The sequence below is a fragment of the Trachemys scripta genome, chromosome 7 (assembly GCF_013100865.1).
Source record: "Trachemys scripta elegans isolate TJP31775 chromosome 7, CAS_Tse_1.0, whole genome shotgun sequence".
Classification (NCBI taxonomy): domain Eukaryota; kingdom Metazoa; phylum Chordata; order Testudines; family Emydidae; genus Trachemys; species Trachemys scripta.
In genome coordinates this window covers 24,291,026-24,305,705 of record NC_048304.1, presented here as the reverse complement: position 1 = coordinate 24,305,705, position 14,680 = coordinate 24,291,026, and the positions used below count along the sequence as shown (strand labels likewise).

General features: G+C 41.6%; 1 protein-coding gene across 5 annotated transcripts in view; it reads left to right on the top strand.

Moving 5' to 3' along the window:
• FLNB (filamin B) overlaps nucleotides 1–14,680 on the top strand; it is a 138,172-nt gene that overhangs the window by 99,928 nt on the left and 23,564 nt on the right. For 2 of the 5 annotated variants that reach the window (XM_034777873.1, XM_034777874.1), the window contains exons 26-35: nucleotides 507–674; nucleotides 2,228–2,320; nucleotides 3,214–3,337; nucleotides 3,882–4,038; nucleotides 7,044–7,233; nucleotides 9,265–9,512; nucleotides 11,420–11,494; nucleotides 12,250–12,352; nucleotides 13,335–13,475; nucleotides 14,070–14,198. In XM_034777873.1, the coding sequence (XP_034633764.1) occupies nucleotides 507–674; nucleotides 2,228–2,320; nucleotides 3,214–3,337; nucleotides 3,882–4,038; nucleotides 7,044–7,233; nucleotides 9,265–9,512; nucleotides 11,420–11,494; nucleotides 12,250–12,352; nucleotides 13,335–13,475; nucleotides 14,070–14,198 (1,428 nt within the window). The remainder of the gene's footprint in view (nucleotides 1–506; nucleotides 675–2,227; nucleotides 2,321–3,213; nucleotides 3,338–3,881; nucleotides 4,039–7,043; nucleotides 7,234–9,264; nucleotides 9,513–11,419; nucleotides 11,495–12,249; nucleotides 12,353–13,334; nucleotides 13,476–14,069; nucleotides 14,199–14,680) is intronic. The other 3 variants (XM_034777876.1, XM_034777875.1, XM_034777877.1) reach the window with 3 other exon arrangements.

The following is a 14,680-nucleotide window of genomic DNA, read 5'->3' as shown; positions in this document are numbered from 1 at the left end:
ACCTGACTTACTCACCTTTTTTAAAGACTTTTTGGAGCACTTGACCTGAATACTTTGCTTGATCAAAAGTGACCATAACTTCAAAATGCTCCACCCCAAAACTGATTATCCTCAAATTCAGAACTGGTTTCGAAGATAGTGTTCCATTCTTATAGTCAGATTTACAGATGTGTAGTGAAGTTGAAAGGTCATATAGTCCAGCCCCTGTGCTTAGGCAGGACCAAGTAAACCTAGACCATCCTTGACAGGTTTGTCCAACCTATTCTTAACCGCCAATGATGGGGGGGATTCCACAACTGCCCTTCGGAGCCTTTGTCAAACTGAAGTGCATATTTAGTTTTTTTGCTACACCTGAAGATAAAAAGCAATCATCTCTACCCCTAATGTTGTAAGGAAATACTGTAGGATACTGGGGGTGCAAAAGATAGTGGCAGGAGGCTACAGTGAGCTTGCATTTACTTCTTAAACCCTTAAAACTGCCAATTTTCTGCACTTCTGTTTTACAGGCAGTCCATTTAAAGTTCCTGTAAAAGATGTTGTTGACCCATACAAGGTAAAGGTTGCAGGTACAGGTCTTGGAACAGCAGTTCGAGCCAAAATCCCACAGTCCTTTACTGTGGACACCAGTAAGGCTGGAATAGCACCTCTTGAAGTTATGGTGGCAGGACCCAGAGGTAAGGACCTTAGCATTATCCTACTTTGATACGTCTACCTTTGTATCTTACAGGCAGTGCTGGATTAAAGAATTGAGGGGGCCTTGTGCACTGTGGGGTGGAGGGAGGTGGTGCCTTCACTCAAACTTGGCCTGGCTGCTGTTAGGACAGTCAGGCCAAACCTGAGCAGTGTTGTTGTGACCCTGTTCTAGCGGTGTTCCAGCTGCTGCTGCTAGCCCCAGGCAGTTTAAATGGGAGCAGCTAAGCAAAGCACTTCTACCCCATGTATACTCAATCAACCCTCCACCAGCCCCATTTATCCTGACAGCACTGCTGGGATGTGCATAGTGGGGGTGGGGGGGGAGAGGGGGAGACATCTTGCTTGTCCAGGACCTTCCTAGCTACTTGCCAATGTCCCCAGCTCACCACTCCTATCACCCACCCTGCTCTTGTGTGGCATGGGCCACATTTGAGTAAGTAGCATTGCTGCTTCAGTGCCACACAGATTTGGCCACCACTCACCCAAATCTGTGGGGGGGAGCTTGAGATGGGGGTGCTGTGAAAGTGCAGAGTGCACATTATTGATCTGGGCCTGTGAGTACCTAACTCTCTTGTGGAGATGACTAATGACTAGCCCTATTGACAGACTTGTTCCATAAATACTAGAATTGTGCTCTCCTGGGTAACTTTAGCAGTACATTAGCTTTAAATAGATCTTCAGTCTTAAACTTTGGAAGAAACTGAGGGGCTACAATGAATGGGCTTCCTCCTAAAAGAGATGACATTTCAGGAGGTAAATATTAAGGTGGGGTGAGATTCAGGCCTATTAAAGCAATGTATCAATCTTCCCCTGCCTTTGGGAGGGTGAGAAATGCATCTTTGTCCCCATAAAGCCCCAACCTGAGTTGTACTGCACGTTAGCTTCATGAACAATCATATCTGTCAAGTGAGATGGCTTTTGGCAAACGTCAAAACTCCCTGAGGCAAAGAAACTAAATCAGTGCCCTGATCTGTGTAACGTTAGGACTGCATTTTAGTTCATGGTGCCTCTACTATACAAATCCAGTCTGCCAAATAGGTCCACAGACAGAACACATGCCAGTTCAACTGAAGAGGTTTTGTCTTGAACTATACCACCCCTTAGATTTAGCTACTGGTACCTGGGATTGCAATTTATTTCTCCCCTACCCTTTAGGATTGCTCCTCTTTGGTCAAAAAAGGCAAGACAAGCATGCTGGGCATACCAAACTCCCCTTTTTAAAATGGAAGATTGCTCTTTCAGTAGGAAGCTTCGTGAGAAGCCTGCACAGCTTGACTAAATACAGCTATGACCCACATGTTACTGAAAAGCAGACACTGCTATTACTAACTCATAGAGCTTAAGTCAAATGTATCAATATATAGGATTCATGGTGCTAGAAGAATTTCCTTAGGAGGGGTTATCTTGTTTGGGACACCTCTGGCCTGATCTTTCTGCTGACACCACAAGCCTCTGATCTCTGGTTTCATAAGGAAAGATGAGCCATAACTCTGTAAACATGAGTGCTCTTCAAATAACCATTATCTAATTCTAGCTGATGAAACGGATTCCCAGTCATGGCGCAGTCCATTGAAAGCGATTTCAGAGTTCTTTAAAGGTGACCCAAAGGGGGAAGCTAACGAGACAGGTTTGCATTTTTCACTAACTGCTGACAGCCTATATGCACAAATCCTTCTGCCAAAAGCAAAAATCAGTTGTAAAAATAACTTGCTTTAAAGGCTTTGCATGGCAACTAAACTTCCCTAATAGCTGCTGAATTACTAAATTTATATTAAAGCATTACTGCAATTCTAAGTATAGCTTGTCTTGAAATGTATGATTTGAACTGATTAACTGCATGCTAAGAAATTTGCTGCAACTGCCGTGGAAGACTTGAAACAATGGTTTCCAGTCATTTTAGGATTTCCTGCATCTTAAAATGAAGCTGCTTTGGACCACCTACTTTCCTTAAACATTTGTTTTAGTGTAAATGATCTCTCTGTTGGGCAGTAAAACTTTTTTCCAGATGCACTGAGGGAGCATGAGACTAAAATCACTGTCTTGTACTAACATGCTTTAGAACTGGACTCTGCTTGCAGTGTATTCCAGTGACAGTGTGTAATCTTATCAGTGACTGACAGCTGAGACCGCTATCACCTTCCCTTTTTGTAAAGCTCTTCAGATACACTTGAGGAGTGTTGTGGTCTAGAGAGAGCCAGAATGGTCTTGAAAAGTAGGTTAAGGGCAATTAGAAGTGTTCTATTGGCTTTTGCTGATGGCTATTGCCAGTTTAGTCAGCAAATATCCTAAAAGGCTGGTGGTGATGGATGCTGGTTATCTCTGATCCATGGCTCATCAACATAAAATGGTGGAAACAATCTGTGCAGTTGTTCTCAGAGGCTTATATGCGAGATCTGTTTTAAGGGTTTAAATCAACAGCACTTCAAGCTTGGAGCGACAAAACTGCTAATGCAATCCTGCTGTTCCAATAGGATGGGTTTGACTAGTGCTGTTGAACAAGTGACCTGTTTCTGTTTTTAGGAATGGTGGAGCCTGTTAATGTAGTTGACAACGGAGATGGCACTCACACAGTAACATACACACCTATGCAGGAGGGCCCATACGCAATCTCTGTCAAATATGGAGATGAAGAGATTCCTCGCAGGTAAGCTAACAAAGCATCCATTTTTCCAGAACAAGCCACCTACCTAAATAGCACTTCACCGCAGAGTTCATGTTCTGAATAGTCCTAGCCTTCGTAACTTTAACTGACTGCTTTAAATGCCTATGCTTCCTCCTAAGTCAGTGTAGTTAAAAAGAGGGGTTTTCTGGATGTTGATCCCAAGACCCAGTCTGCATTTTTAAACTTGGTGTTAGGCTTGAGAAGTGATGTCTATATTCCCCAGACTACAACGCCGCAAGGTTCTGAGGTGGCCTCTGGTTAATCTTGTATTGTTGGATTCTTGTCTCCTAGTACTTGGGAGAAATGGGAAGGAAGAGATTATGCAATGGCATGTGCATGCCAGTATAAAAGCGAACTCTTAAGCTACAGCAGCTCCATTTAATGTTGTTGCCTTAAACTAGTATCTAGATTAGTCTTGGGTCCCAATTCAGGAAATATATGCTTAAGTGTTGTCGTGAATAGTGGTAGTACCTACTGTAAAGCCTAACAAATGATGACTTAAACAAATTTGTTCCCCTGTAACAAGTCCTTTCAAGGTAAAAGTGCTTCCTACGTATGATGCCAGTAAAGTGACTGCAAGTGGACCAGGTCTCAGCTCCTATGGAGTTCCAGCCAGTTTACCTGTGGAATTTGCTGTTGATGCTAAAGATGCAGGAGAGGGGCTTCTGTCCATCCAGATAACGGTAAATCATTGTTAATCTTCTTTATCCAAACACACTCTGTTCCTGAGTGGGAGTAAGCTGGTTTAAAGTCTACTCCTTACATCTTATCAGTTGCCACACCCTGAAATACCTGGAGTCCTTGAAGGGTGTGCTCTGGCTGAAACATCAACTCAAATTCAGCTATTGCTTGGGAAATGTACTTCAGGGTGTTAATCCCTAAACTTCAAACAACTGAAAATTAAGGCTGGCTAAGCATTTAATGACCGGTTGTGTTGTATAAAAACTTCTAGTTTTTCTGCTCTTTCTCCAAAGATCAAACATGCTGATACTACAAGGAAGAAAACAAATCAAGTTTCCTGTTGCAGACTATAATCAAAACCTTAAATTTAAAAGGAAATGCCTTCCTACTTACCTGACCCAGCAAGGCCACGGTCTTGCACCTCTGCTTGTTGCAGTTGCGTTGGATGATAAACTAATCAAATGGTCCTATTCCGGCTGCTAAATTTACGAGCTCTTTAAACTGATACATCTGTAACTGGCAGGTCTGACAAGTTTTGCTATTGCTGCAAGGACCAGTTTGTTCCCCCAAGTATCTGATAAGGTGTGTGTTTGGGGGGGTGGGGGTTTGTGGTAAGACAACTGTGGCTTGGGCAAAATTGCTCTTTGTGCAGTGAGCTAGTAAAGTTTGCTGACCAGGGCTGGAGTAAATGGTTTTAGACATGGTAGTCTTTCTCCATTTTGCAGTCTCTATCCTATCTTCCATTTCATGGTCTTTGCAGGGTTCATGAAGCCAAAAGTCATACCACATAATGAAGTTGCTTGGTTTGTAATTCTGCTGTTAACAGTATCCGTAACATGTAGCAAATACATAACCTCCCAATTTGCAGTAGTTTGCCAGATAAAATTCTGTAACAGTGAAGTGTGCTTGGCACTGCATAGGCTAGTCTTATTGAAGGTGGCTGTGTACTCAGTTACTCTTCTCATAAACATCCTTTGTACACTCTCAGTCATGACTTTTGGGTGTTCTACTTCCATTCACTCATCTGATCTAGGCCTTGTCTACACTGGCAAAAGGCAGTTTTGGCGACACAACAGCAAGAGGGTACACACAACAATGGGACTTTCGTTGTGAAAAACGCCCAGGTTTGAGAGACTTGTCTTTTTCCCCCTCCCTTCTTTGTCGACAAAGAGCCAGTGTAGACACTGCTGATGGTTTTTGTCACAGACCTGTCTTCCGCCAGTATCCCACAATGCCTGCCCTGATTGCTCTGCTCAATATTTTGATCTCTGCTGCCCTGCAGGCATGCACCCCTCCCCGTCCAGGAAGCATCTGTGTGCTGCTCCATTTGGGGAATAAACACAGAGCAAATCATTGGAATGCTCCTGTTCTGTCCTGCACTAGGAACATAGCAGCACTCTGCCTGCTGCTGCAGGTAGGGTGACCAGACCGCAAGTGTTAAAAATCAGGATGGGGTGGGGGTAACAAGAGCCTTTATAAAAGTCCCAAAAATCAGGACTGTCCCTATAAAATCAGGACATCTGGTCACCCTAGCTGCAAGGGGAGGGGGACAAACTGCTGTGCTGCTTTGCCATTCCTCAGCACGGAGAGCTCACAGAGCTACTCGTGATGCTGCTCTAGGGGGCTGTGGGAGAATTCGGAGAGACTGCCAAGATGTGCAGCAATCAGCTTTTCCTTCCCACAACACTGCACTGTGGGATACATACCCACTGTGCATTGCTCACCCATCCATGATGGTGTCCCCAATATGGATATGAACTCTCAGAGGGAGCAAGTGTGAACACCCTTTGGTGATTTGTCTGTCGACTTTTGGGTGTTGACCAAGTTTTGTCAAAACTTGGTAGTGTAGACAAGCCCATAGACTAAAGGAGCAAGGCATAACTCCTTGTACCCAAGATGTCCAAGTGCTTTAAGGTGTTAAAATATGAACCATTTAGGTCATAGACTTAGATGCGATCTGCAACTTTAGTATGAGGGGAACCAGGTGGGGTTTTCTGGAAGCTCACTTCATGCTTTGTAGCTGTTTGGAACAGCTTTGTTAGAAGCAATCTTGTGCAGCATTGACCTTGGTTTTAGATGTGAAACTTGTGCATGCCTCAGCTTCATTACTATGCAGACCAGCAAGTCTAAGCAGCTCCTCAGTTCTTGTAACACTTTTTGAATATCTATTGTAGTAATGGTAGTTGACTAGAATAATGTAATGTTTTTGACCTGGGCATGGGGCAAACAGCAAAGTTTACAAGACCAATCTCTTCAGATGAAAGCTTAAATAGGCTCAGTGCTTTTGCCTGACAGCTGTTAGCAAAACTTGTTTAACACGAAGTATGTAAAAATTATTTGAACCCATCCATTCTGAGACTTCAGACCTAGAGAAATGGATAATGAGAAGTCAAGCTACATGAACCATAGTCTGGACAGGTGCTGGAAATGAGATGCTTCCTGAAGTATCTAGTTGAATTATAGGGCAATTTGCATTAATATAGCCTTGTGTCTTGTAACCACAAGGTGATATGCTGAGTGTACAAGTATCCTGAAAATAAGATGTTGCATAACTAGTTTTCGCAACATTTGAATTGACTCTTGTATGCAGGGGGTGATGTGTAGGATTCTTATGGGGTATGCTGAAAAATCCTAAAAAGGACCTGAAGGGTTGTATTGGAAACTGTCTTGGGTGGGGTTGGATTAAGCATTGGAGTGCTGGATGCTATTAACAGGTGTTGGCGAATACTTGTCTGCAAATAAAAAGACCGTGATAGTTGTGCAGTATAGCTTCTGATACCTGTTTAATTTTCCACTTAAAATGTCATGTTTTGGTGCTAGTCCTTGTTTGATCTGTATACTAAACCAGTTTAGGTACTAACTCTTCCGAGTTTAAGAACATGCAGGCGTAGTTCTAAACGTAAAAATTGTGGCCTGAACACTTCTATCCAACTTCTTAAGAAAGCCTTACATTAAATGTGTAACTCGTGAGAGGACACTTCCTTAATATTTCACTTGTGCCCCTCAGGACCAAGAAGGCAAACCAAAGAGAGCTGATGTTCATGACAACAAGGATGGCACTTATGCTGTAACGTACGTCCCAGACAAGACAGGCCGATATATGATTGGTGTTAAATATGGTGGGGATGACATCCCATCTTCTCCTTACCGAATCCGTGCGTCGCCAGCAGGGGATGCAAGCAAGTGTTTGGCCACAGGTATGTGGCAAGTCTGCTGTGTTCCGAAGTACTTGGTATATTCTTACCCTTTTTTTAAAAAAAAACATGAATATTTCTAGCCAAGCTACAAAAAGCTTTTGTAATGACCTTGTCTGAAAAGACTGCAAAAGTAAAAATGAAGTAACTGCCTTTATAGTAGGTACAGTTACCTGCAGGTCCCAACATAGATTCTCATAGAACACTATTCTGACAGAATTGACTTCCCTAAGATCATCTCTTAGGGATGATGCCTTTTTGTGGATTAAGATGAAACTCTCTTGCACGGAGGTAAGCCAGATCTTTGACTGTAGAATAGTCAGGTGAAGTTTGAAACTTGCATTGGCATAAATGAGTCTCACTCAGAGCTTAAACATCTATGCAGGGTAAGAGGGTGTGATTTAAGACCTCACTTCACATGCTAGCTCAGCATGCAAATTCTAGCAGAGCTAAATGTACAGAAACCAGCTTCAGTCGAAGTGAGAAGAGCACTTGTGCTATAAGGTAACAGCTATGACACTCCCCCCTCCGCCTCCCCCCCCAGGATTACAGTAGCACCCAAAGCCCATCGTGTTAGGTCCTGGACAGAGAAGTAGTCCTTTCTCTGAATTCAGAATCTGTAAAACTGAATTTAATGATCAGAGGCTTCCGAACTGCCAGTTTATAGGACTTAAATTCCTGTAGTGAACACGCACAGAGCTCTATTTCAGGTTTTGATGACAGTTACAGGAAAAGCATAGAATCTTGAACTTGGATATTGGCTGGTAAGTAAAAACTGACTTCATTGCTGAATTTAATGTAAATCTAATCTACATCTACACACCCCTAAGGATTTTTAGATAATGTTTTGACTTAACCTGGTACTAACTCAAAGTTTTTATAAAGTTTAACTGTCACTTTCTAAAGTTAGTATTTTTGACAGTTGAGACATTTCAAGCTTCTAAAATAACTAGATTCTTATCACAAATGAAGAAATAGCACTGCAGGGATCTCAAATCAAAATTCGGGGGCAGGGGGCGAGAACGTTTGGCTTAATGTCCTCATACCACTTTCTGATCTAGTGAAAATTATTCAGTGTTGCTGAGAGCAGCACTAACTGCTAAAGCCTTGAATTGCAACAGTTTCTCAGATGTCCACTTCAATCACTGTCCTTAAAATAAATGTCCTTAAAACAAATTTGATGCTTATCTGTGGCATCCATAGAAACACTCAAATGCTGCTGATCTATATTAAATGACCAAAGCTGTGAGCCTTTTGGTACTTAAATGTGAACAAATTGCTCTCTTCAGTGATGAATGCCATTGTTTGCATTCCAAAGCAGATGTCCTAAATGTACTGTAAATCTTACACTTCACATTTCTCATCACTGACTTAAAAATCATGTATTTAAAACTGGGTTATACTTGATTGCTGTGTATTCCTGGGAGTGTCCCAAAAACAAATGAAACTAATACAGAAAGGGTTTCAATATGATCCCTCTTAAGAGGCACTTCTTGGCAGAGTCAGAGAAGAAAGAAACATGTCGGTTGTAATTGCTAATCCATTTCATTGCTAGAGTATCTTGCCTTAGCCCATACTAAGGAATGAGTCTTATTTCACTCAGGGCATTTAGTTTAGTGACTAGGTTAGGTAGTACAAAGAGGCAAAATGCCAGTTGGATCCATATATGAAACAGTCTCCTGAAAAAGGATTAAAAGTGATAGGTTGCTTTCTTAAATGTAAGTGTCCATCAGCTTTCTCCCTCAAGCTTTATTTTATTTTATCCTCACCCAGCCCACCTGACTGAGCTGAATAAGATTAAAAATTGGCTCTTGCAGCTGAAAAATAATTCCTGAAACACATGAATATGTAAGCAAAAAATACACTTGTACCACACCATAAAACTGGTCCGGTGACCATGTTACTGTTTCTCTTATGGCCTTAATGTTTTCACAGGGGGCATGTCTGTTTAGTTTGATTGAAGCAAATCATCCTATTTCTTAGAAAAAACTGGTAAAACCGTTAACACTTTCTGTAATCAAAACTGCTTTCTAGGGCCTGGAATTGCATCCACTGTGAAGACTGGTGAGGAAGTTGGGTTTGTAGTAGATGCTAAATCTGCAGGGAAAGGTAAAGTGACATGCACAGTCCTGACACCAGAGGGTACAGAAGCTGAGGCAGATGTTATTGAAAATGAGGATGGGACTTATGACATCTTCTACACTGCTGCTAAACCAGGAACCTATGTGATTTATGTCCGCTTTGGTGGAGTGGATATTCCAAACAGCCCCTTCACTGTAATGGTAAGTTTTTATAACCACTTCCCTCAGCCATACTTCACATTTTGTTTGGTAGTTCTCAAATAGTCTGGCAGAAGATATTTGAACATGCATTACTTGTGTACATACAAATATTTACATTTCACAGTACAATTGGGTGTGTGATACTATGGTGATGGACATGGTACAAGGATGGTCTTTTGGACAGAAGATTTTTATCTTCACTTTCAGAGCTTTCATCTCTACTTTAGATGTCTTTAAGAATTCGTGTCAGTGGCCGTAGTCTCGGGTTTAAAAGTCCCATTACCTTAGCTTTACATTTTGCTACATGTGCATCATGTCTGACTTGTCAGTTAGTAATAATTTGTAACTTCATCCCAAATAAGAATGATCTTTTAAATAACCTGTAGTAGAACATACTGTGCTTACTCTTCCAAACACTTTCTCTCTTCCCCCCCCCCCACAACTGCCCGCTAAATGACTTCTCTAATCTAAAGTCAGATCTCACTCTTTTTTTTTTTTCCTAGCATGTGCCCATATATACGGGCATGCTAGACCTTATTTTGCCTGTTATTTAAGGAGGTTTCAGACACAGCTGAGAGGCCTTGAGTTGAAATTACCTAAGAAGCCCTTGGCAGTAGATAGGGTTGTGGGCTTTTTTAAAGCTGAGTACAAAGCTTGGCTTGAAAAAACAGCTCTGAGCACAGCATGATCTTATGTGAGCATAACAAATCTAAAGACCAGGTTAGGTGAAGGAGGCTCTTGACTACACAAGTATCAGAGGGGTAGCAGTGTTAGTCTGTGTCCACAAAAACAAGGAGTCCGGTGGCACCTTAAAGACTAACAGATTTATTTGGGCATAAGCTTTCATGGGATAAAAATCCCACTCATGGGTTACTAACGACACTGTTTCAGTGCCTAAATACTGGTGGGTGGTGTTCCTATACTGTAGAGCAGAACATGTCTCAACACTTCTTCCCAGTATTATGAAAAACAAGTCTTGTTATAGCAACAGGTGTTGCGTCAGACTCCCCTCATCACTAAACCACTCTGTGGCATTGGGCTGAAAGGCTTAGAAAGCTCAGCCAATAGTGATTGTACCTATAGCCAGCCATTTTTAATCCAGTTGCATCACTGCGTGTCTTGACTTCACAGCATGATTTACCAGTGTTGCCCTTCAAAGCTGTGCACTTTGGTGATTTATGCTAGCTAACTCTCAGCAGATAGCTACTGTAGCCCCTGAAGACCCTTCCTTGAAGTGACTCTTCACAGCCACTCAAAACATTCCACCAGAAGCGTCTCTTGAGGTCAATGAGCATGTTCCAGAAGCAGTCAGATTTGCTACTTACAAATGCATCCGTACATTAGGAAGTCTGATGTGTGGGTTTTGGTGTTCAATACCAATGAGCAATAGCTGTCTCTCTAAATAGACCTTTTCATTTTTGTGTAAATTCCCAGTGCGTTGCTTCACTTAAGGGATCTGCAATGAAGTAAATGGGCAAAGCAAGAGCAGTGGCATACCACCAGCTGAAGTGTTCTGGCCTAATGTGATACTCTGGATTTCTGTTGTTGCTTTAAGTAGGAATGACTTGAGTCTGCCAGTCATCCTGTCTGTGTGGGAGGGGTGGTGGGGGGGGGGGGGGTGGAAGGGAGACTTAATGACACCCAATATGGTTCTTTTCCACTGAAGTCACCATCCCAGAACATGCATCATGAGAATCCATTAACTAAGTAGCTATCCTTAATCAAGGATGCTCAGTCAGATCCTGCAGTTGAATGTCTCCCTCCTGGTGAGGTGCCACTAGAGAACTGGGAGGAAACTTTTGGGATGGGGAAATGTCTATAAAGTGAAACCCCTTAAGTGTTATGTACTCAAAGTATTAATTCCTCCGCACTTGACATCCAATTAACCTGCGTTTGCCACTAACCAGGCTACGGATGCAGACGAAGTTGCAGTCATGTCGCAGGAGCCAGTAAGCGCATGTCCCCCTGGATTCCATCCCTGGGTACACAATTTTTTACTCTTCTTCACATTCCATTTCAGAAATGACAACCTGCTGCTTGGGACTGCTTGGTCTTTCTGGTCATTTGTTCATAGCTTTCTAGCTGATCAAATGTATTTTGGGATTCAGACTTCATGCAGATCTGTTTTCTTTGCTGCTTAAAGGGACTCTCCAAACTCTCAAACATGAAGAGGAACAGTGTCCATTTATTGCTTCTATTTCTGTGTAACTTAACAAATTCAACCTTGCAGTATAACTTCAAGCAACGTTTTCCCAGTAAAATGGCGAACAGTGTCTTGTCTAAAACTGCATTGTGAAACTTGTATTTCTTCAGGCAAAAATTTGCTGCTGCTTACATTGCAATCAATCTACCATTCTAAAAAAAAAAAAAAAAACTTTGTTCCAGGCCTTGAGCAACTAAAACTCTTCTCTCAGATGGAACCATTTTGCGTCTTGTGTGTGCTAAATTTTGTCTTTCATTTTCTTCACTTATGTGCAATTTTTATCTTAAACTTGCTGAAAATCTTTTATTTGACTATTTGGCAGGTGGGCCAATATTAAGCTAATGGATATTAGGGGATGCTTAACTGGGCAGCTGTCTAGTTGGGCAAAATTCTGTAGTTGATTCATCTCTACAGTACTTAGTGCAAATTTTGTGCACTGCACATAGATCAGTCTCCTCTTTGTACTGTAAGCAAACACTAGCTGTTCTATACTTACTCTGTCCCCATAAAATGACAGCTCCTTGTTTTCTTTAGGTCACAGAAGAACCGTACATTCCTGTTGGTGACATGAATGGTGTGGGATTTAAGCCCTTTGATCTAGTTATTCCTTGGGCTGTAAGGAAGGGAGAAATAACAGGTAACCACTTCATAGTATACAAGCTGCATGGAGCTGCCTTGCTTTTTGACAGCACACTTAAGCATTTATAACTGCAAATGTGGTGTGGAAAATGGCATTGACATATGAAGTACTCCGTAACTTGAGGCTTTTTGTTACTTGCATACAGAGGCATAAGCAATGTACTTAATAAAATATACATGTGTGAAATATGTTCTAAATTCAACAAGGCAACTCCTGGCACTGCCACTGATCCCCTTAGTCCTAACCTGAGACCTTACCTATCCCATTCTTTCTGGAGCAGCTGTTTATTGCTCCTGAAACTAATGTAATTTATCAAGTGAACTCCTCCAGCATAGATGATCATAGTCCACAGCTGCTGACTCTTCTTCCAGGCCTTCTGTACAGCCTCAGTAGCTGACATTCTGTTAGCTGCTAGAAGTGACGCCAAGTCCTCAAACGCACAACTTAAGGGGGCTGCCACAAATGAAGGATTTTTCTACTGGGATGGTGGCTAAAGTAATATGAAGTGCCCCATCTCCTGTTCCCCACCCCAAATGCACTGTAGGCCAGGTGTCTGCATTTATTAGAATTGGTTTTCTTCAAGAACATGACACTTGTCCTTCAGCTCAGTATTTGGCTGTTGGCCAACTGGTTTCCTTTAAGGTGCTCATAATCCCTTGTAAAAGATTGTGGGGGAGCCCGTTACAGAAGTGAAGTGTAACTTAATCAATGATCATACATCCTACTAAACTTTCATTTGGCCAATATAATCTTGTGCTACATCCCTAGGCCGTTCACCATATGTCTGCTATACAAATAAAATATAGAAGCACAAGTAGGAATATTTGGTATTCTCATTAGTCTTGTATTTGTACTGGTGGACAAGTAACTTAACCATCTGAAATGCTTTGGTTTAAAATGGTCTGCGTGACTGTTCAAAGGAGTGAGTGGTGGGGGGGAAACCACTATTCCAGTTTAACTCTTAAATTGCCTTCTATAGGTGAAGTTCATATGCCCTCGGGAAAAACTGCTACACCAGAGATTGTGGATAACAAAGATGGTACAGTAACAGTTGGATATTCTCCTACTGAGGTTGGGCTGCATGAAATGCACATAAAATACATTGGAAACCATATTCCAGGTGAGTGTCTAGCTGAACCTTTTTTGCATTGGGACACATTCAGTGTAAAACTGGGAATGTTCAGTTTGCTCCCAAATATCTTTTGGCAATTTAGTTGCAACTGGCAGGTTGCATAACTCAGTTTAAGATGTATTCACTTCACTATCAAAGTAGAAATTCCCTGAAAGGCACTTACTATTCAAATGGCTTTGCTTGTTTCAATAGACAGGGAAACTAGAGTGAAAGAGCAAGTGGAGGCAGGGGAGCTTCCAGTGCACAAGACAGACTTAATGGATTTGGTTTTTGGGAACCAGGTTTTGTGGTGTTTGACTTGCTAACAAGTCACAAACTTGGCCCAGAATGAGCTGAGCAATATGTTTAGGAGCTGGGAAGAAGACTGGCATGTTTGTTGCAATTCCTTGGTTTTTAGAAGAATCTCCAATGTTTTTATGTAATGGTAAAAGGAAGGTTCCAAGGAATTATGTATACCAAACTTAACACTAGAAAAGCTAAGATCTTGTAAACCATTGAATAAACATCCAATGCTTCTAAACCCCCAAAATGTGGTTTTATGCATATTTTCATTGTCTGGTTTATCTCTTAAATCCTCTGTAGAGAGCCCACTACAGTTCTATGTAAACTATCCGAACAGTGGAAACGTATCTGCCTATGGACCTGGTCTCATTTATGGTATAGCAAACAAACCAGCGACTTTTACCATTGTCACAGAAGATGCTGGAGAGGGTGAGTTCTTTAAGAGGGATAGTAAATATTGTTTTAACCAAACTTTAATTCTATACAAACAAGCCTAAAGCAATTTCAAACATTGCAGATGTAATCTGTATGCATAATTGAACTTAAGTCATAACTAATAGTGATGTTCTAACTTACTCGAAATAACCTTTGAATAACTTTTCTCTGTTTAACTCGTTAGCTGGGATTCTATAAGGGAAAACTAAAGTTAAATGCTGACATGAGTAGACTTTGTCTAGGTCAGACTCCTGGACTCCTTTTTTTCTGAATTGTAACTTGCACACAGCAGAGTAAAAACTGTAACATCATTTCCTGTACACAGTAGTTTTTCAGACTTTGTTTCCTGGAATAATAAACTTGGCTTAATTTGGAGGGGGGAGGAGTGGAATTCATTAGCCAGTAAATTGGCTCTGAAAAGTCAGTGTTTCATGAATCGAATGTAGTAGATTGAATCATGCTCTGTCAAGGCTGCC